This window comes from Camelus dromedarius, chromosome 20 (assembly GCF_036321535.1).
Source record: "Camelus dromedarius isolate mCamDro1 chromosome 20, mCamDro1.pat, whole genome shotgun sequence".
NCBI classification, from domain to species: Eukaryota; Metazoa; Chordata; class Mammalia; order Artiodactyla; family Camelidae; genus Camelus; species Camelus dromedarius.
The window spans coordinates 16,528,599-16,551,232 of NC_087455.1; the positions used below are offsets into that span (position 1 = coordinate 16,528,599).

Consider the following 22,634-nt stretch of genomic DNA (forward strand, 5'->3'; position numbering starts at 1 on the left):
AGATTTTTTAAAAACTGCGCTTTTTGATATTTCATTCCAGTGTCTCAAAATGTATTTTGGATCTCCTTTTTCTCAAATGTGGAGAACAACATTTTGAGCTCTATTGGAAATAGCTTCCTGTGTTTGTTCACTCTATTCTTTAAGTCTTCAGGTCCTTTAGGGCAAAGATAACGCCCCGAGTCTGTGGAAAAGGGAACTGTGGTGCTTGTAAGTGCCAGTACAAAAACCAAAATCCTTCATCCTTCCTGGAGGTTGAGTCCCTGAAAAGAACCAAGGTCAGCAGAACCAAAGATAAGACGATAAGATCACACAAAACAGGGAATTCGGGGGAAATCTATTTTTAAACATATTATTGTTTTAAACATAAACCTTTCCAGAAAGCACGTAACAAAGCACATATGCTTCTCCCGAGAAGCCTTCTCCGGAATCACCTGCTCCGAGTTGATTCAGGAAATATCCATGTGAAATTGTGACCTGCTAGGAAAAAGCCTATTACGTCGGCTCTGTTATGTCCCCTGTACTTCTTAGTAAAAATCTTCACCTAGATTTTATGGGATTTTATGGAACTTAAATTGAATGTGTTTTGCAATCATGTCTCCACTGCCCTCATTTGATCAAGGCTTAGGAAATGTTTCTGTGGCTGCCCTGGCTTTTCACATATCATGACAGAGCTTCTGAGTGCTCTTCCCGACTGACATTCCAACAACGTATCGAGGGGTGGATTGTAGACAGCCTTCATCTCTACCACCTCCCCTCAAAACCCACCTGCCAGGTTTGATAAGACTTAACTCTTGATAGATTTGTCCATTTAAGGGTTCTAAAGTGAAAAACACATGTGCCAAAGTGTTACATTGCTTTAAAATTCTGTGGACACACATCGATCTGTATTATTTCCCAACTGCAGATGCCAGCATGGTGATTAATTCGAAGCTGCTGTACTCACATTTTAATAAATTATAAAATGTCCGACTCACTTCTCCTCCCTTCCTCCTACCTGTCTTTATTTTATTATGAAAGTGACCATTCGTGGCAAATCTGGGTTTCACTGAATGTCAGGTGTAGGTCACCAGAAAAAAATTAGGTGAAGGAGCATTTACCAGGTGTCAATGCTCATCCGTGCACAACCACCAAGATATCTTCTGTCTTGTGAGGAAGCGGTGTGGGTGAGTATACACACTGATATGAGAACTTTTTGTTCACATCAAAATTAGTCGGCCTACATGAATGTTTAAATGTGTTTGAAGAGATGTGTCAATGTTGGTCTTCAAGAAATGGTAATGTGGTACTTATACCAAAAAAATTCTCTTGTCCAACTTATTTCAGTCTATCTTTGAAGAGGTGTTATGTTGAAGAGGAAGCAGGAGTAAAAATGGAACAGGTTTATATAGTCCATCCCTGACAAAGGATTAACTCTTGGGCTTCAGTGTGGTGGGCCTGATGTTCAATGAGCCTGAGGAGAACTCTATCCATGAGGCTAGAAATCTGATCTGTCTTCTCCATTGTGTCTCCAGTCCTTAGCACATGTTAAATGCTCTGTAAATATAGGTGATGAATTAATATCCATCTGCACCAATTTTTCACCAAGCACCTGGACTCTGATTTGGACTTCATTCTCCTGCTGGCACTGGACATCTGCCCTGAACCCTCTCCATGAGGTTTTACCAAACCACCCACCTCTCAACGGCCTCCTTCCTTGGGGTTGAACCCTGTCCACCATATACCCTCTCCTAATAAGGAGACTATTTATGACTGAGATGCCCCACGTGACTTTGAATCTCATTTCTACTCTTTATCTGTGCCTCAAATGCCTCACCAACAAAATGTGAATTCACTGGGTGTGGGCCATACCATCCAAGTTTAGAGAAATTTCTAAAACTGGGCATCCACCTTAGTGACCAGGGCCACAGTGAGGACAGTTCTCCCTGCCTTGGTTTGTACTTTCATTAAGAGCCTGCCCCGGCTTGTTTCAGGGCCAGACCTCTCAGAGCTGTAAACAGTAGAAGGCAGAACAAGGACACAGATGGAAATCAGAGAGAAGCGCATTTTAGTTCATTGTAAGGAAAAACTTCTTAAAGGGGTTAGCAAATTACCCTAAACCTTCAAATACGGACTGTGTGACCATCTGTTAGGGGTGCAGTGAAACAGAGCCCTATATTCATAAAAATGTATGCATACAATATCTGTGGCAAATGGTTCTTTTCCTTTAAACTCCATTCAAAAGGTCATGACTTTTTCACCCTCAAATTTTCAGGAAGCAAGCTAGATGATGAGGGCTTTACAACCTCAAGGTCATACAGGTCTATGATTTCATTTTTAAGTTTAAAAAAGTAGTTACTTTTTATATGATAAACATAAGTTCAGATGAACTGCATCTTAAAAAAAGGTATACACTATTTTAGAATCAATAATATCCCGTTATGAACCTCAGCTCTAATTCCAATAGCAGCACAACTTTGGGCAGATTTATTCATTGCCCTGAAGATGAACATTTTATCTAGAAATGAGGGTGAAAAAATTCTGTGTATACACACACACAGGCACATGCACACATATAGCATCTATTTTTAACTTAGGTAATTTTTACATACGTTAAAATACGGTTTGTTTCTTTTCAACATGTAGCTGGTGGTGATGGCTGTTTAATTGTATCCATATAACGTGTGTGGCTGCTTCCCTGCTTCCTTCCTCATTATACAGGGATACATTATACCTCATTACCTCCTTTAATTGTCACCAAACTCTCTGAGGAGGAACTACAAAGATTGGGAAAACAAGGGCCTGGAAAATAACTCCCCAGGGACCAGGAAACTGGCATACTTGGCACTGGAATTCAAGGCAGTCTTCACAGCAGATCTAGATTTTTTAATTTCAAAGCGATACCCTCAATTCTCTGCTACAAGGCATGGAATCCCACCATGATATTCTTATCACAGGTAATACCTGCAAACACCCCACCTCAATTTGTTTATGATGCAGTGGGTTCTACTATTTAGTTAACCTTTCCTCTTTCACAGATGTCTGGATATGTAATCCAGAGAGCTAAAAATTAATTGGTTAATAATAATCAAAGCAGCTCATACTTGGGCAACGTACGTCTAAGTGGGACAGAACGCACTTTTATGGTTGAGCTGTCCAAAGCTCAGCACAGGATGTACAACTTTCTACTGTGTTTGGGTAATAACTCTGGACACAAGCTATCTTTTTCTTGCCAGGTTATAGAGTGTGTTGCTTTGAAAAGGCAGCGTTCTGCAACCGCGAATAAATTTTTAATGTTCTTTCCCCAGAAACTTTATGTTATCCTTGGGAAGTGCCCAGGTGTGTCCATGAAAATTTGAGTATAAATTTTACTTTTGAGAATGAAGTTGATTTTAAATGCGAATTACTTAAGGGAATTCTCTAGTGAATTCTTTTATGGGGAAAATAATTACTTGTTCATTTTTTATTTTGCTTAAATCTTGATGTGTAGACATTTCTGAGTTAAAAAAGAATCCAGTGAGTGCCATATTTGTCAGGCAAGTTTCTGAATCTCCAGTATCTCTGTTAATTAACCCTAATCGTTAACTTTGGAAAGTGGTTAAGAGAGATTACTTGAGCCCTTGTTACCACAAGGGAATCATGGATGAAATTTCACTCAGCGTAAGAGCAGTAAAGAGAGGCTGGAGAGAACCCTGGATCGACAGTTCCACTCAGCAGGCTGGAGTCCTGCTTTTCCCTCAGATGAGTCAATTTTGGTAAATTGTTTAGCTTCCTTGGGCTTCAGTTTTCCCACTGGGAACATGGCAGTAAAAATGTCTGCCCTTCCTACTTCACAGAGTTTATCAGGATCACATGAAAAATGGTACGTGAAGGCATTTATTTTGTAAAGCACAAAGCAAGGTTCATAGCAAACCTAAGTGTGTGGTGTCTTCAAAATTTCTCCCAGGCAAGGTCGCAGGATGAATTCCTATTCTTTGAAACTCTGTCATCTTCTCTTGGAATCATTGGCAGCAGAGATGAGTCATTGAGAGAAACATTGTTATTATAAAAATCATGATAGAAATAAAAATAGCACTGACAGTCCACACAATTAGTATGCGTGCTGGGGGCGCTTGGGACAAATCAGAATATGGATCTCAACGTGAGCTGCCCACAGGCAATGTCTGCTGTCTGTTTCCTCTCTCCTCTTTTCTTATCGCTTTCTTTTCCTCCGAGTGTTTCTAGATTCTTGTTCCTCAAGCTCTTGGCTGGCATTCTACACAAGGATACTGGCTTTGATATGGCGTCTTCCTTGATAATTTTTATTAAGCCTCCCTGCCTTTAAAATATGCCACATTCTCGAAAGTCTGAACTAGTAACTACTTTATTAACCTGAGGAATGGCCAACATTGACCAAATTCCTGTTACTGAGCACAATTGGATGAGCTATAAATGAGAGACGTTGACTTTGATGTCACTGTACCCTAATGACATCCTTTAAAACCTTCCGAAGGGAGAAATGGAAAGGTCACAATCTTGGCTAGCGGACTGTTTGTATGACTTAGAATTGGGATTAAAACTGATTAGTTGCCAACATTTAAAAATGTAAAGATAAAAAGTTCCAGCTTTCTGACTTCTCTTAAATATCAGTACACAGAGCGACATTGGGTCCTCTATGGCAAAAGCAGCAGTGACTGAGAAGCGGCTGGTTCCTTTAGGAGCGCAAGCTGTGTTCAGTGTCCCAGGAACCCCACCTGTTCCACTTCATTTGCTTCTGTCGTCTGTAGGGACCCCATAGGGCCTGAGCTTGTGACCCTTGATAAACTCACAGAAACAACCTAATTAAGTCCTATCTCATAACCAGTTAGTCATGGTTGAAATCATGGACAGATGGTTTAAGGGGAACATATGTTGTTGATCTGTTCCTCCCACTTCATTAACTGTTTTGCCAGCATTTTAAGCAGTCTAATTATATGTCACAAACTATAACTGGAGCAGCAGCTTATAAGGGGCGAATCTAGGGTTTTGCTGAACTTTTAGTTTTAAATTTCAAATGGAAGCTGCCTTGAGGTTGGATCGGCACTTCAAAGTAGAACTTTCTCAGCTTCGTGAACGTGAGTCCTGGGCCTGTTCCAAACTCCACACCCGACACATTCCTGTGACACCAGAGTACCTGACAGCATCGTGGCCGTGGGGTTTTTACAACATGCAGTTACGGAGAGCAAAGGGCCTCTCACAAAATGTCACCACGAGTGATACATTAGAGGCGGGGGAGGGTCCTAGAGACTTGGTGTTGCTTCTAGAGTTTTCTGAAGGCTTCACTAACACCTTCCCTCGTTTTCCATGCCCAAGGAGAGGAAAGTTGCTATGGATAAATCTAAGATGAGGAAAAAAAGAAAAAAAAGGAGCCAAATTAATAGAAGGGGGCAATTTAGTAGGAGGATTATGAATAACATTGTTTGGGAACTAACCTTCTCTTTTTTCTTTTCAATTTCTAGAGTTCCCTTTTCCCCAGATCAAAGGGTTAACATCTGGGGGCCAGAGATTTAAGTTGCGGCTTTGTAAAGAGAAGTGGGGCCAAGGCTTGGTACACTTCAGTCAGTGCAGGCTGTCAATCAGAAGCACAGAAGTTGTGTGTATGATTCCATACGGTCTGGGACAGGTCACTAGGCTGAAGCACCTCACACAGAGGCTTAGAGTTGAAGTATTTCTATGTCTGTGCAAACAAGAGGTCCTTGCAAGTGTGGCTATGGCTGGTGACTGGTCAAAGAACTGGGGATCTTGGGTTCAAAGACAGATAAAAGCAGAAGGGTCTCTCATCTGTCTGGCTTGAGCAAGAACAGGTTAGCCTGGTCATCACCCACCAACTGTCCAGTTATCCTCTGGCCTGGATAGACAGTGGTTTAGGACTCTAGGGAGAGGTGGCAGAGCAAAATACCAAAAGAATGTATCATCTGAGACAGACCACCTCCAGCATAACTTGTAATTCAAACTCTCGGGACCCAGAACCTGGTGAGTTATTGGCTCAATAACACATGAAACATGAATGCAAATGTCCAAAATCATCATGGACGAGCATGGCGATGGAGATTCCCAACCTCAGTCTAGCAGTTCTCATTTGTCTTGAATCAGAATGAATGCATGTCAGTAGAAAGAAAAGGATGGATAAAAGTAACTGCGCTGGTAGCCACAGGGCAATGACAAATGTGTAGCAGGAGGGAAGTTACCTTTTCTTTTTCACAAACTCACAGACAAAGTACATGGTAAGATGGCACTCGGTGTCATTCCACCTGCCCGAGCTCAGCATTTCCACACAGTCCTCGTGACCGTAGGGGTCGCTGGGCTCACCCTCCTTCCAGTTGCTGTAGTTCTGCAGTGGCGTGTTGTCCGTGAACACGTACTGGCCCTCCCTCTCAAGGTCATTCACCCCGATGAACACCCGGAAGAAACCACTCTTGGAGACGTAGTCAGCGAGGAGCGTGTTGGCAGCTTCGTCCTTGGGCATGGCCAGCATCCCTCCCCGGATCCGGCAGTGGGTCAGGGATTCCCGGTAGTTCTTCTCCTCCTGCACGATGTAGTAGAATTTCTCTTCGGTTTCCCTAATCCCTGCTATGACTTGGCGGCGAGGGAAAGAAGAGTATGATGACTGATCTCAAAAAGGGAAAAGCTAAGTATGTTATATTGCTAGATTTCCATTCCTTTCTTCAACATCGAACAATTATTTTGCAAAGCTTTATCACGAGGTGGGCACTGGTTTATTATTTTCCTCCACTTCTCTAGCTTCAGATGGAGGACAAACTCCTATCGCTTGTCCTCCCTCATCCTTCCTCCTTTACTTCCCCCAGCAACATGAAGCAGAGAGCTACTTGGGGAAAGGTGTGTTATGTGAACTGTCACCCAGCTCAACACAGACAATTTTTCCCATCCTCGTTTATGCTTCTGCCAAACTTTCAGTTCAGTTCCATGAGCATGCCCTTCCCCCTTCCACTTCCATGCCTTCCATGCCTGGAAGTTCTCTTCACTGCTTTACCTGGCAGATTCCTACTCATCTTTTAGATCTCAGTGGAGGTGTTTCCTCCTCTAAGAGCCTTTCCGGTGCCCCAGGGCAGACACGGGCACTCTTGTGAGTTCTCTCCTGTGTTTCTGTTGCCCTTTTCACTTCATAGCACTTAACACATTCTAGTCTAATTGTTTGTGTCTCTTCTACTAACCTGTGAACCTTTTGGGGCCAATGACTATGTCTTGGTCACTCTGTAGCCTCAGTGCCTACAACAGTGCAGGAGGTTGTACAGGCTTATTGGACTCATACAGAAATAATACGGAAGTTTGTCCACTTTGGGCCAGATTCCTAGGTTGTGGACGTGTATGTCAACTAAGATTGTCTATACTTCACTCCAGGTACATGAAGTAGACAGAGCTACCGAGAAAGCTTCAGGACAGACTGGGGGACTCAGTCATCACAAGCTCATACTATACTATATATGTTTTGGGCTTTGGGTGAAACTGCATATATTTTTAGGGTAAATAAATTAAGATTTACAAATAAATCTATGACCATTTGAATGTTAAGAACTGTCACTCTCTGTTGAACCTCTGCGGTCTGGTTTATTCATTAGGATCCAAGTCATGTCAGAGGCAGCATCTTCTAAGCAGGTTATAACTAGAGTTATAATTAAGGGCTAGTGAATATCAAACATTTTCTATGCCTGTAGTATTTCAAGATGAGGATGGACACGAGATGGCATCTGTGTGCCTCCAGGAATGGACAGTAGATATGGCTGGGTTATAATAAATGAGAATACAACAAAATGAACCCAACAGTGACAGTAACTACAAGAGTTCCCTCCTTCATACTGTCTCAGAAGAGAGGACATAAGCCCCAACTTTCAGGGCTTTACTGCTAACTGGAATGAGGAAATGGACAAGAGATAACAGAAATGACTAATACAGAAAGCTGCATAATTTAAAGAAACACATAATGTTCCTATTGATTTGCACTGAGGGTAGAGGAGCCCGTGAAACCCATATTCAAACCCCTGCTCCACTGTTCACAGCTCCGTACCTACGGGCAGGGTACTCTCTCTAAGCTGCAGTCTAATCATAGTACCTGAATCACAAAAAGTATTATTATTCCAAGTACTCAAGAAAGTAGTCATTGGCAATATTGTTACTTCTGTCTTCTGAGATGCTAGTTGTTTGATTTTTGCTGTCCCTCTTTATTCCGAAGGCCTGGCTGGCCGAACTCTGCCCTTCCCTCCATTCCCCTCTCTCACTGAAGCACCTTTTTCTACCCACAGGCCAGGCACACACGCATGCCTACAGGAAGAGGACCTGAAGTGGCCTAGAGTCTGAGTAGGGTAATTAGCATTTCGAGAGACCTTTAAACCGGTGACACTATCTCAGGAGGCCTTTGCCCGGACCAAGTTACTTCCTGCTACATATATTGGAGCTGCAGTGTTGAAAGAGATAAATTCATGGATACATAGCACAAAGCAAGCAAGAGTAGACTCACCATTCTTGACAAACCTCATCGATGTCTTAAGGCGAGCCACACTGATGTCCAGCTGTCCAACAACTTTCCGGTATCTCCCACAATCACAGACGGTACCTTTTAAACGACAGAACTGTGAGTTCATGTTGAAGCACCTGCAGACCAGCTGAAAAGAGCAACTGGTCTCTTCCTGGTATTTCCTGTCTGTTTCCAGCCTGGCTGTGTCTCCCTGTGAATGGCTATGCTTTTCATCTTTTATTTAAGACAAGGTTTCCAATATACACTGCCTATAGGATTACAGAAAATGTCTTTTTAATTATTTTGAATGAGTTAAAACACAGCTCTAAGTGAGTTTTTTTTTTTTTTTTAAGGAACAGTAAATATGACAAAGCACTGCACACACATTGTGAACCATTTGGCTTTTTTGTTGAACACAGAAAGTACCTCTCCAGTCTCAGACTAAAATCTTCACAGCTTTTTAAAAACATATTTCTAGCTAGTCTTCTTTTCTTACTGCATTGTTCACTGGCTCACACGACTCTCCCAAGACATTAGAAACCTTTCATGATGAAATCAAACGTTAATTCTGATCATCCATTTGGAGTATAGCTTAATGTTTAAGTTTAAATCTTGTGAATAGACCCATCTTCCAATTTCAAGAGCCAATTGTCGTGGATTAACTATGATCTTAATTTCTGCCATTAATTCCCCTTCAGTCATTTACCTTTGCAACTATCTACTGATAATATGACAGAGAAGGAATTCTAAGGAAAGCAATATAAAATTCAAATGATTCCCTTTTCCTGTTTAACAGCTGCTTCGTGTAAACATCTCCGTTTGCTTTTTTCTTTGGTGGTTGAAAAGCAAAAAGAATTCTCTTAGCCAAAGGGAAATAAAAATATCTGTGGCTTTATTTATTCATATCATGGTTAAATATAAGGAATTTAAAACAGTTCTTAGAATTAGTTTTCACTACACTTTTATGGTGGAAGTCATGGAAGCTCACCAAGAACAAGCTACTTTCTGTCCATGTATCTTAACACTGGAAGTAAAGCTCTCTTTCATATCAGCAAGAAGCTCCCTGGCCATGAAGCATGTTCTGTAACCATGGGCTCTCCCTGGATCATGCCAGTATTTGGTTGAGATGCTGGTAGAATGTAAGGCCTGCTGGCCCTATTGCTGTGGACTTTGTGGATTTTCCACTTGTCTGGGAGAATGAAGCCTGCTTCCTGATGTGCTGGGTTTGCTGCCTCACAGTAAGCCTGATGGGGGTGGAGTACACCGTTATCCCCGTCCCCAGGGTTGGAAAGTCACCAGCTGATTGAGAGGACATTTTGCGTCTTCCCTTTCCCCTAGCCCAAGAAAAATAAGCTGAATCACACTGAAAAGTCTATTGCTTTCCTATTAAATATATTTATGTTTGCAATGATTACATTTGGAATGATGCTAGCAATGAAAGAGGAAAAATGAGTGCATTATACCTGCTTTGCCTTTTCCTCCAGGTATCCCAGGTAAACCCTTTTCCCCTTTGTCACCTGAAGAAAAACAACAGCCACAAAAAGAACAACTAAATAAAACAGTATTATTGATGAACAGAATATAATGCATAGAATAGGATGAAACAGAAGTATTTTAGACAGACATGTCCTACACACCTAAAATAAGAGGAAAAAATTTTAAATTACATTTGTAATATCTTCAATTAAATTTCCTTGGTTTTATAAAAATAATTTGATTTTGAGTTGGTTGCACAGGTACAACTAACCAAATAAGTCACAATTTAATTAGGTGGAATGCAGAATTCCAGTTGGAAGTATAAGAAACATTTAAATTTGTGTCACTTATCCTACTAACATGTTTTTATGATGTGAACTAGTGAGCAAGGCTAATACAATTCTTGCCTGCATGTTTTTAATTTTAAAAGTGCCATTGTTTGATATATCTACATCAGCATATATATAAATACACATAGTGTCTGTGTATTTACTATGCCCCTAAGTTCTTTCATGTGACTTGCCCCTTGGATTTTCAATAACATGCATTGTGCTTTTTCAATTTAATTCAACAAATATCTACTATTTACTTACTCTATGCAAGACAAAAGGCTTGGTACTTTGAAAAGATATAAAGAGAGACAAGATTAAACTTCTGGCTTGAAAGAGTTTATTGCTTTTTGGAAGAAATGTGATACATGCAAATATCCATAATATAAAGTCATGTCAAATATATTATCCTGAAATATCAGCCTTGATGTTTCCTTGCTGTTCTTCTTTGTATGTGACCATGTTTCTTACAGAGACATCCACAAAATAATTCTCAGAGAATCAGATTTATTAAAGCAGAGAGAAAAAAAATGTTGTTTTTTTCCCAACTTCAAAATAAGCCCTTGAAGCCCACATCAGACACAATAATTGAAAGCAAAAGCTTTTGATTTATAAGAGGAAATGTTTGGCTGAAGTTCCTGGGACTCAAAAGAGAAGACCCCGATAGAAGTAAAACAGAGTTTATGCTTCAGTGGTGATCTGGAAAAAGAATAAGAAAGGATTCAGGAGGGATGAACATAGGATGAAGGTCACCCAGGCTAGAGAAGAGGACAGAGCTTACTCCTGTAGGACTTTGGTGTGGCCTGGAATTGGGTATATGACCCAAGGGGACAATGTGAGGGGGAATGGAGTCAGCATTGAGGTTCTGCTTAACCCCTTCCTTTACCAGCGAAAGGGAAAAGGTGGGAGCCACCTTAAAACCGAAAAGGAGACCCATATTACCTGCCCTGTAGTTATTCTTTCATCACTGTCTGCTGACTGCTTTACATGAAGGGTCTCGTACCTATCGGCCATTGATCATCCAGAAAGGCATGGCTGCCAGGGCCCCAAGGATTTGCTGAGCCTTTCCAAATTGACCCATGTGGACACTTTTCTTTACAATGATGCCAGACATTTGTGAGCTCCCCCAGACAAAAGGAGGGGCCCTTGAAACCCTGAATGTAGTTTGAGTAAGCAGGAGGATGTCTCAGAACTTGCACTTGGATGAAATGAGACAATGGTGAAATCCAAGACAATGGAATGTGATAAATATTGTAAGAGAGGCAATGAACACACTCTGTCCATTGTAGGAGGGGGCGAGAAGAGACGGTGCTCCAGCTGGAAGAATGAAGGAGGTCACTCCTGAAGAGACAGCATTGGAGCCTGGCTATGAAAAGCTTCCGCAGGTGAAGATGGGAGAAGGTCAGGGACGATTTACAGTAGAGGCGAGGTTGGGAAAAAACCATAAAAATACACTGAGCACCCTGACAAGGAAGATTGATCTGGACACACCTAAGCTCTGTCCTGTGAACCCCTCATTTCCCTTATACGTAAATTGGAAAAGATAAGGCTGGATTTTGAGAATATATTGATTGAATAAAGGGAATATACATTTGCTGAGTGACAATCATTTGTCAAGTACTGTTTGGATACTTTATAGATATTATCATACTAAATCCAATGAACTAGACACTATCATTATCTTTATTCTGCAACTGAAGAAATTGAGGATCAGAGAGGCAAAGTGGATTACTCCAGGACATCCAGCAATTCAGAAGAGGTGCTGGTGTTGAAACCCAGCCATTTCTGACTCCCCAGTTCATGGTGCTTTCTGAATAACTTAACCAATGATTTAATGAAGAGAAGCAAAGACTTCAAAAAATGTTGTAAAAAATTGAAAGGAATACCAGTCCTGTCATCACCAAAAACAGTATGGACTTGAAAGATCATATGAATATGGCTTAGTGTTTTAATTTAAAAAATAGTTTATCTTCTTTGTATGTGAATCCCTTCCAATTCAACATGGAAAATTGATTCTAGGTCTACTATGATCCTGGTTCTGGTCTAAGCCCAATAATGAACATTAAAAAAGCATACACAGTGTATTTGCTTTAGAAAATGATAAGTTTTTAAGGAAAACTAAGTACACATCAGAGACCAAGGAGATGAGACACTAGGCACTATCATCCTCTAATGTAAAAGTGAAATAAAGCAGGTATCTGGTGGGCATTCAGAGAAGGAAAGATGGCTGTGTATCAGGGCAGGGAAGGCTTCACTGAAGCGGTAGCCTTTGACTAGATCTTACAAATGAGAGAAATAGATTCCTGTATTGATACATGGATTTTTTTTTTCTAACAGGATGTAAGCACTGTGTCTATGTTCCAGTAATTTAACTTGAATTCCTTTTTTTAACAGCTAGGAAAGTCAAGTGAAAAACCATGGAAGTCTGAAAAAACAGAGCTTGAATCCTGATTGTGCCACTAAATGTGGACAAGTTACTTAATTTTTTAAGCATCCATTTCTTCACTTTTTTGGTGTGCATATTTTTGTTTTGTTTTGTTTTTTTCCATTTCTTCATTTATAAAGTGGAATAATGGTACTTAAAGTCATAAGATCATTAAGAAGGATAAATTAGATAATGTGTTATCATGGGATTCAGTCTGTGCTTGACCCCTAGAGGATGTTCCACCAATGTCAGCTTCTGCCCCTAAATCAGAGTTACAGTGAAGAGAGCCAAGTACTCAGCCAATTCATAGTGGATGTGAGCTCCTGGTGTCCCCTTGACCCAAAAGAATTCTGGTTTAAAGCCATACACAAAAACTTATTTTTGGCCCATAAATGGGAATACCTCTGTATTAACTGTTTTAAGGTTGAAGAATTAGAGGTTGCATTTAAACGAACAAACAGAACATCACAATACTTCCACTGTAAAAGGATTATTGACCTTAAGTAAAAGCATCTATTTTGCTATGAGATTGAATTTACCTATACTAAATCATTCTTTCTTATTCCTGAAATGAAATATTGACATCCAGAAAGCTACCTTATCCATTCAAGTGACAACATTAAGGTCAGCCCAGAAAGTTGAGATTAATCTGAGTCAGTGAAAAATTTAGAAGGGCCAATGACAAAATGAGAACAATAAATTTCAAAGTACAGATTAAAAATGAAATTAATCCAGGTGAGCCAGAACACTGAACCTCCATTTTTTTTTTTTTTGAAATTCCAGGACTTGCTCATAAATTTCGATGGCATATCTCTGGAGCAGAAAAAAATATCTCAGCCAATGGTGAAAACTGATGTTAAGAGAAAGTGGTATTTATAGAAATAAAGAATAGAAAAGAGGGCCACATCATAGGAAATAAAATATTTTATCTCTTATTTTTTTCATCATTAACGCAACAAACGTTTAGAAAGTTTCCACAGTATAATAGACATTAGAAAAAAATGATTAAAAAGTAGGGTCCTCACATAAAGCTTATATTTATTTTAACAAATAGGCCTGATACATCTTTCATCCATATGTTTCCTCCAGAAATTCACAGCCTAGTGGGCGAAACAGACAAGCTAATAAACCATGAGAACAAGTAAAGTGATGGAGGTGTCTCTAGGTGCATAGGCACCTGAGCTTGACTAAGGAATTGGCCTGGAGAAGACAAGGTTAGTTAACCCTATCATTTCCAGACTGTTACTTCTCCAATATTTGAAAGTTCATCCGTTTTGAGGTTCAGAAAATCACACTAAAATCCTTGGCTCTGTCATCCACCCCTCTCCCTTCCAAAATTACCTCGTCTTATTCTAAGAAAGGATTAAGACTTGGTTCAAGATCATTAACTCCGGCTCTCCTGGCTGGAGTCTCATCTGGATTTGGCACATCTAAATCTAGGAAAGTGTAACACCTAGAATAACTCATTGAAAAATAAAGGTCTTGAATTTTGAATGTGTCCATGGCAGTGACTTAGCCTGCCCTTCCACTTCTGCTCATTGCTAGGGCAATACTTGAGATCTTAACCTTATATGACATGGTTGCATCCCAGACATTTTGAAGTCCAGCATCCCCTACTCTGGCCACACCTTTAACCATTTGTTAAATGAGTCTGATACAGCCAGGGGAAGATCCATGATGCATTTTATCTGAAGCTTATACAATATGAGGCGCCTTCTTTAAAAAAAATATAAAACCAAATAACAGATGGAGAAGTACTTATAAACATGAATACTTATTATAAGAAAAGAAATAAAACGAAATCATTAAATTTTAAAAGTAGTCAAGTACCACATTACAAAATTCACTAAAAATGATAATATTTTAATTAAAAATTGAATTTTGTGCCTCTCTAATTCTTTTTTTTTTTCATATATTATGTGTTGCATATGTCTGGCTGCATTCATGAACATCCAATTGATCTAGCACTGTTTATTGATAGGTGCATCATTTTCCATTTCCAAAAATTGTCATCTTTGCATAAATCAAGTGAGCAGTTCGTATGTTCAAGTAAACTGTGTATCCAAGTAAAAAATGATCACTAGCAGTTCTCCCATATTTTTCATCGTGTCTAGTGCCATACTGTAAACCTTGAGTAACAAACACCATGTGGCCCATACAAGGTGCCACTAGTGATGCTGGCAGTGCTCCCAAGAGGCAGAGAAGAGCCAGGACACTGCAAGACAAATGTGAATTGCTTGATATGTACTGTAGATTGAAGTCTGCAGCTGGGATTGCCCACCATTTCAAGATAAAAGAATCCAGTGCAGGACAGAAAAGGAAATTTGTGAAGCTGTTGCTACAGCTATCCCGGCAGGTAAGAAAACCTTGCAGTTTTTGAGGAATACCTTTTCGTCTTATATTGAAAATGCAGAATTTATGTGGGTGTAGGATTTGTATAAGAAAGGCACACCCATAGATCCTAAGATGATCTGAGAAAAAGTGAAGTCACCATATGACAAAGCAAAAGAAAAGTGAGGATTTAAAGCTGGAGGATTGAATGCCAGCAAAGGACGGTTTGAGAATTTTAGAGAGAGGTTTGGCTTTAAAAATCTCAATAACAAGAGAAGCAGCTTCTGCTGATGGAGAGTCAGCAGATGAGTTCCCAGACGCCGTTAAAAAAAAACATTGAGGAGAAAGAGTATCTGCCTGAGCAGGACTTTTTTTTTAAGTTTATTTATTTTTTGGTGAGGGGAGGTAATTAGCTTTATTTAGTATGTATGTATGTATGTATGTATGTATGTATGTATGTATTTATTTATTTATTTTTAGAGCAGGTGTTGGGGATTGAACCCAGGACCTCATGCACGCTAAGCATGTGCTCTACCACTTAAGCTATACCCTCCCCCCTTGAACAGGATTTTAATGCAGACAGAAGTGCCCTATTCTGGAAAAAAATTCCACAAAGGATGTTGATTAGTAAGGAAGAGAAGTGAGCACCAGGGTTTAAGGCAGGAAGGGGTGGACCAACTCTACCGTTTTGTGCAAATGCAGTCGGGCTTATGGTCAGGACTAACCTTACCTATAAAGCTGCTAAACTCCAAGCCTTGAGGGGAAAGGTAGACACCAGCCATCAGTGTTTTGGTTGTAGGGAAAGAAGGCCTGGACAGTGAGAGACCTTCTTCTGGGCTGGTTCCATCATGCTTGTCCCTGAAGTCAGGAAGTACCTTGCCAGAAAGGGACTGCCTTTTAAAGTTCTTTTGATATTGGACAAATGCCCCTGGCCACCCGGAACCCCATGAGTTCAACACCAAAGGCATCAAAGTGGTCTACTTGCCCCTAAACACAACATCTCTAATTAGGCCTCTAGATCGGGGGTCATACGGACCTTTAAGGCTCATTATACACGGTACTGTATGGAAAAGGTTGTCAGTGCTATGGAAGAGAAGCCGACAGAGAAAACACCATGAAAGCCTGGAAGGAGTACACCACTGAAGATGCCATCATTGCTATAGAAAAAGCCGTGAAAACCATCAAGCTGAAACAGTAAACTCCTGCCGGAGAAAACTGTCCAGATGTTGTGCACGACTTCATAGGATTTATAACAGAGCCAATCAAGGAAATCAGGAAAGAGACTGAATATGGCAAAAAAAAAAAAAAAAAGATGGGGCAGGGGGCGAAGGGTTTCAAGCTATGGATCCTGGAGAAATTAAAGAGCTAGTGGATATCACACCAGAGGAATTAACAGAAGATGATTTGATGGAGATGAGTGCTTTCGAATCAGTGCCAGACCATACGGAAGAAGACATGGAGGCGGCTACCTCTGTTTCATAATACTAAAGCAGGAATGTGCAGGGTCAGGATGTGACTGAAAACAAAACGATGTGCATATATACACTTCAAGTTCTCACCTTGCTAATAGATCCCAGACACGGAATGATTATTATTCCACTGAAAATAAAAAAGAATATTATACTGTTCTCTACTACCTTGAGTTTTACGAATAATGGTTTCCTCCAGCTGAGCATGCTTCACGGTCATGACACCCATTTTCCTTGTATAAAGGATTATGACTAGTAAATCCCAGGAGAGAGTTCTACACAGAGACTAACTGAACTTTATGTTTGAATCTGTCCCTGAATTTCAGTTTAACTTTGCTCAAGGTCTTTTTTTAAAAGTCACATTGCTTACGTATGGAAGAAACAGCCAGGAAATAAAGGAAGAGAAAACTTGTATTTTAAAAGAAGGAAAAGGGGTTATTTTCATGCTACAGAACATCTCAAAATAAATCAAGGGTAGGTTCGACTTGCTTTAAATTGCTACTGGAGAGCACTAAAGTGTGGCTTACCCTTCTTGCCAATGGGCCCAGTCTTGCCAATGTTGCCCTGGTCTCCGATATCACCCAGATCTCCCTTAATTCCTGAAAAACAAAGCATATCATCTTTGTAATCCTAAGGTTTTGTCTTCCCTGTAATGATGTGCCTAACATACAATATTCACTTGAAGGAAATACCAAAAGCGCATCCTTCTATCCGTGGTATGTAATATACATCCTAGGCTTTATTTGCTATTTTAATAGCATTAAATGGATGTATTAAAGTTAAAATGTGGGTGAGTGTGACAGTCCTGGGCCTGATGATATTAAAATGCTTACAGATGCACTATTTCCTAAAGAACTCTAGCAGAGGACGTTCAATCTAAAGGTCAGATAAGGGGCTGAGTGAAAGAATTCTTGCATTGTATTCTAATTGTATTCCTCTTGAGATCCACTTTGGCTTCACTTTGGGATTCTATTTCCTCTCTATTTAAAAAAAATTTTTGCCTATATTAGCCATGTTTTAAAAGGGAAGGGACATACAATTGTAAAATCTAGTAATCAAAGGGACAGCAGAGATTGTACCACAAGTTTTTATACAAAAATATATATGTAATCAGGGATCGCTGAGTTCACAAATTTGTTACAAATTTTGGTTTTTAATCTATGATTATCTAAAAAATTTCACCAGTTATGAAGGTATATATTTGTGAGAATAATTTTGCAATTGATTGTTCATATTTAAAGAATAAGAAGAGTTTAAATCAGCGTTTCTCAAACTGAGGTCTCAAAGGCCTGTGGATCTTTTCTTCTCTTTAATTACTAAAGGTTTTAAAATCAGTGTTCTCAGGCCACCCCTTGTAGCAGTTGGCAGGGAATATTTCTAGTGCTTGGAAGACACATGCTTACACACTGTAATCCAGAAGCTATATTTTGGCGAGGCACAGTCTCGGCTTTGTGAGTAAAAACATTCCCTTTGAGTGATTCTCAATTTCTTTGCTCCCATTCCTCCCGTGTAAACTCCACCATTTGCCGAGAGAACTTGGAGAAAGGTGAGGAAATCAATGGATCAGACACCTCTTTTTGTTCTTTCTTATTTTCTGCCTCACCTTGAAGCCAGCCAGCCAGAGTTGCTTATCATGTTTTCAGAGGGGAGACACAGCGATGAACACAGCTGCGTTTCTAAAACTCACGGTTTCTCTGATATTCCCAGAGACTGCTGTTCCCTAGAGGTCCCAGGGTGTCCCACTCATACCAGCCCTAAGGATGCAGCTTGAGAACTGTGTCTGAGTCTTGCTGACAGGCAATCTCACAGGAACTCTCTGGTGGTGAGTAAATTCACAACTGAAATGCATTTCATGGATCTCGGGGACAGAGGCTGTTACGAAAGCTGCTAAGGTCCAGGGCAAGTCTGGTAGAGAGACAGAAGAGTATTTTGAAACTTACAATGTCACAGCCATATCTTGTTACCTACCTTTGGGCCCCATGCGTCCCACTTTGCCATGCTTTCCCTCCTCTCCTGGATCTCCTTTCTCACCGAAATCTCCTTTTGAAATGGAAAATGAATGAGTGGAGCAACTCAAATAGTAACATAAGCACAGACTCCCCAGGAGAAGCTGAACATGGCTGGAACCCACCCCTTAGCTTAATGCTTGCTTTAAAACTCTGATGTGAGTCTGTACCTAGGCCTATGTGGACGGACACTCAGGGAAAGAGAAGAAACTCCGAGTGTCTTTTCTCTTTCACTTTTCTCCACATTGTTGGAGGAGGTCATCAAAAGGATGTGACCACCAGTTGACCAGCAAGCTAGACCCTGGCAATTAAAGGCTCCTCACCTCTTCCCCAGCCTTTGGAATGTGTGTTCTATCCACCGTTCCCAAACCTCAAGCTATTTCAAGGATGCACCCTTGAAAGAGTACGGTGTTGAGACCATCTGGACTGAGTGCATTACCAAACTCAGTTAAGGCATCTGCACCAACCTGTAAGATTCTGGTGGGCGGGTGCAGAGATCTCCTTGCCTTGATTGGAGGCGGGCACTCCAGACCCTTGTAAGTAAACTCCCCTTGCTTATGACACATGCCACCTACCAATCTGGAGTGGTCTGCTTCTTTCTTCAGTCTCCCCTTACCCTCTGCATATGGGGCCTGATTTCAGATTTCACTCAGGAAATTCCCCAAATTGCGAACCAACACACATCCAACTCTATATTTAAAGAAATATCCTTGCTGGTAAATCCCTGAGAAGTTTGTTTGAGCTGATAAATCTTTATCCTGGCCAGAGAATCCGGCAAATTCTGGAAGTGTGTGTATGTATATGCAACCGTATACAAGTATATCCATGCACAACGTGTAGAGATATATAATACAAACATAAATTTACATGATCTAAATATGTAAACTATATATATATATATATTCCTCTCTGACTGCATGCTTTGGAGCCCCAAAGTCATAGGCATAGACCTGGAAGAAAAGCCCAGAAGCTTTTTAGGGATGGGGAACAGCGGCAAAGCAGTTCTATGTGAGCAGCGAATATTTTAGTCATAGGTGGGTTGACCTCCAGCAACTCGCCCAGTCAAGATGGACTGAATGAGTGGTTTGATGGAAGGTATCCTGGACTGTGAATCAGGAATCCTGGATTTTATGGTCGTGTCAATCACTGATGGGGTAAGCAAATTTCCATAAGTTAGCGATTGAGCTTACTGGCTTTGGAGTCAGATAGCTCTGGACCTTCCCCACTCCACCGTTCAGTATCTGGAGAAAGCTGGATATGTGACTTCCCTTTCTGAGTCTCATTCTCCTCTCCTGTAAATTGAACTAGTAACACCTACTAAAGAAGGCTCTTAACAAGTTTAAATATGATTAACAGGCATCAAAGACCTGGAACGTAATCAGTGCTTGGCCACCGTGGCTGCTGTTCTCTCATTGATACTGCGGTTTCCTCATCCTTAACGTGGAGATGATCCCCGCCCTCCCGAGCTCTCCCAGCTGTATTAGGATCAACAAGGTAAGTATGCGAACGTGCTTTGAAAACAAAGAGCACAACACACAGTATTATTAAGACCAGCTACCCGCGTTATCACCGCCGCAGTCTCAGGACGTGAAGGAGTCCTGTTCGGTACTGGTGGAAAGTGGTAGGTAACAGTGGTCTTCTAAAGACAAACATGCAATTCCTGGGATTAGTTTAGTTTGGGAGACAGAATGCTGACATGTTCATTCATTTATCCAGAAAAAGCACAACCAGCCATTCTCTATTTTTTATTTTTTAAGAGCAGAATGTTAATGTTGTAAATGCAAGCACAGCAAAGTATGGAACAGCTGGATTTCCAGGTTGTGACATTAGTCAAGCAGTGAAACCCTTCACATGTGAAGCTTCAGAATCTCCCTCTGGGGATGGCTTTCAAAACAAAACAGTGTGCCGATGATTTGTGTGATCTGACTAGTGGGGTAAAGTGGATGAACTAGGTGGCATTTCTGCAGCTAGAGTGATCAGTGACTGTTTATTGAGCAGTTGTAACGTGTACCAGCACTGAGCTAACGTCATCACTATAGCAACTCTAAAGAGGAGGAAACTTACTGCTCCATTTTATGGATGGAAAAACTGAGACTCTCCGAGGTTAAGTTGCTATCCTATTGTCATAGAGCTTGTGAGTAGTCTAACTAGGACTCAACAATATGTATGTCTCTGCGCCTCCAGATCCCTACCAGCAAACAACTGTCCCCTCCAGTCTAGGATTCTGTGACTCTCAGCAGATTGTGGATTTTCTAGAATGTGGCGCTGTGCCAGATTTTTGTGGGAGAAAAGGGAAAATGCAGGGGGAAAATGAGTTTTTGTTCCTTTTTGAACAAGAAAGACAGTGGGGAAGAAAAAAAAATCAGCTCAATATCTCAGTGACTTAATTCCTAGGGAATATATCCTTGAGGTCATTTGGGATAACTGAGACCTGGCTTTGCCACCCATGAGCTGAGGGGCCTTGGGAAGTCCTTGACCTTGGGCCTTGTTTCACTCATTTGTAGAATGAATGAAATTAATACTTTGTTCAGAGAATTCTGGAAAAGGTAAAATTAAAAAAGTATTCCCCATGGTGGGGGGGGAGGGTAGAGCTCAGTGGTAGAGTGCATGCCTACGACACACGAGGCCCTGGGTTCAATCCCCAGGGCCTCCATCAAAAACAAAATAATAATAAAATAGATAAATAAAAAAATCACCTCCCTCAACAAAAAATGAATAAATAAAAGATAACATGTTTTTTTTAAAAAGAAAGAAAGAAGAAAAGTATTTCCTTCAGGATGCTCTCTGATACTCTCAGGCTGGGCTAAATTCTCCCACTAATTACCTTCATGGTTTAAAATACCACTTTCTTCTGAGTGAGTCTCCTTATCTGGGCCATCCCTTATGCTCATCTGTGACCTGAGGGATAACTGGGGTCATCAGGGATTTATTCTCCCATCCCTGGAACTGAGCAAAGTGTTTGGCTCTGGTGTTTAATATATATGGTTGAACTGTGTATATTTTATGAGCCATTAAATATTTTACAAATATAATGATAGTGTTTATTGAATACTAAGTGCCAAAAGGGTTCCTAGTACCTGACATGCATCTTACCATTCCAGCCCCACAACAACCTTTGAGATGGATACCATTCTTAACTCCATTTAACAGACGAGAACATGGGGTCTGCTAGAGGTTAAATAATTTCCCAAGGTCACATAGCTTGTAAGTAATAAAGCCAGAATTCAAGCCAGGGAAAATGCCTCCACAGCCCACATTCTCCACAAGGTGTGTGACGGGAAACAAATTTCTGTTTGGGCATTTCTGGGTTTTGGGATTGCTATTCTGCATGATGGGACCAAAGACGCATGTCGTGCTCAACAAAAGGCAAGAGCAAATGCAGGCACTTGATCTGAAGCACTTAGGGAATCATAAATCCACACTAATGGGAGTTACTAGTGCCATGATTATTTCTTCTCTCTCCCTTCTCATGAGCTTTCCCATTCATTTTCAAGCAAATATCCAACTGGAAGCAGCCAGATGAGTGACTTAGTCATCTGCTGCTCCCTGGTGACTCCTGATGGAGACCTGGGAGGGCGAAAATAGGATTATTATTCTTCTGATGTGTGTGTCTGAGTCCCAGCCTGGTGGTGAGAGGGCTGCTGGCAGAGATGAAGTAAACAACTTGTACCCTTGCCTTCAGCTTGGGTCCCAGTTTCATTTGATCTTTGGGACTTGCTTTAATGAGAACAGAAGAGAGGCATAAAAGCAAGCTTTGGAAAGGACCCCCGTATGGCTTACAGTTGTCTGCTTTTATCCTCTTGGCAATCTTTCATTGGATTAGTAGGCCAATTTAGACTTACTTTCTTACTTTTAAAAACAGCCACTTACATTTCAAAGTTAAATGAAAAGCTATCGACTGTAATGAACTAATTTCAATTTTACAAAAATGATTTGTTTCAGACCCCCCCAGGCCACCAGCTTGCTGTGATAATCTCTCCAGCAGAACTCCAGCAGAGCACACAGTTGACCAATTTTTCTTAGGTACGACTTTTTTTTTTTTTTCCCCCAACAAGCAAAAATCTTTTAAAATTAAATTCTAGTTTGAAATGAAATAGCTGAGCCCAGGTCATTACCCCCTGATCAAAGGAAGTA

The 22,634-nt window shown here is 40.7% G+C and overlaps 1 protein-coding gene across 12 annotated transcripts in view; it reads right to left on the reverse strand.

The window, feature by feature from the left end:
• Positions 1-3,836: 3,836 nt before the first annotated feature.
• Positions 3,837-22,634, reverse strand: part of COLEC10 (collectin subfamily member 10) — a 398,420-nt gene continuing 379,622 nt past the window's right edge. For 11 of the 12 annotated variants that reach the window (XM_064476878.1, XM_064476879.1, XM_064476883.1 and 8 more), the window contains 5 exons: positions 18,463-18,534; positions 17,022-17,093; positions 9,928-9,981; positions 8,468-8,563; positions 3,837-6,570 (listed from right to left, as the gene is read on the reverse strand). In XM_064476878.1, coding sequence (XP_064332948.1) covers positions 6,179-6,570; positions 8,468-8,563; positions 9,928-9,981; positions 17,022-17,093; positions 18,463-18,534 — 686 coding nt within the window. In that variant the 3' untranslated portion in view covers positions 3,837-6,178. The remainder of the gene's footprint in view (positions 6,571-8,467; positions 8,564-9,927; positions 9,982-17,021; positions 17,094-18,462; positions 18,535-22,634) is intronic. The other variant, XM_064476882.1, reaches the window with a different exon arrangement.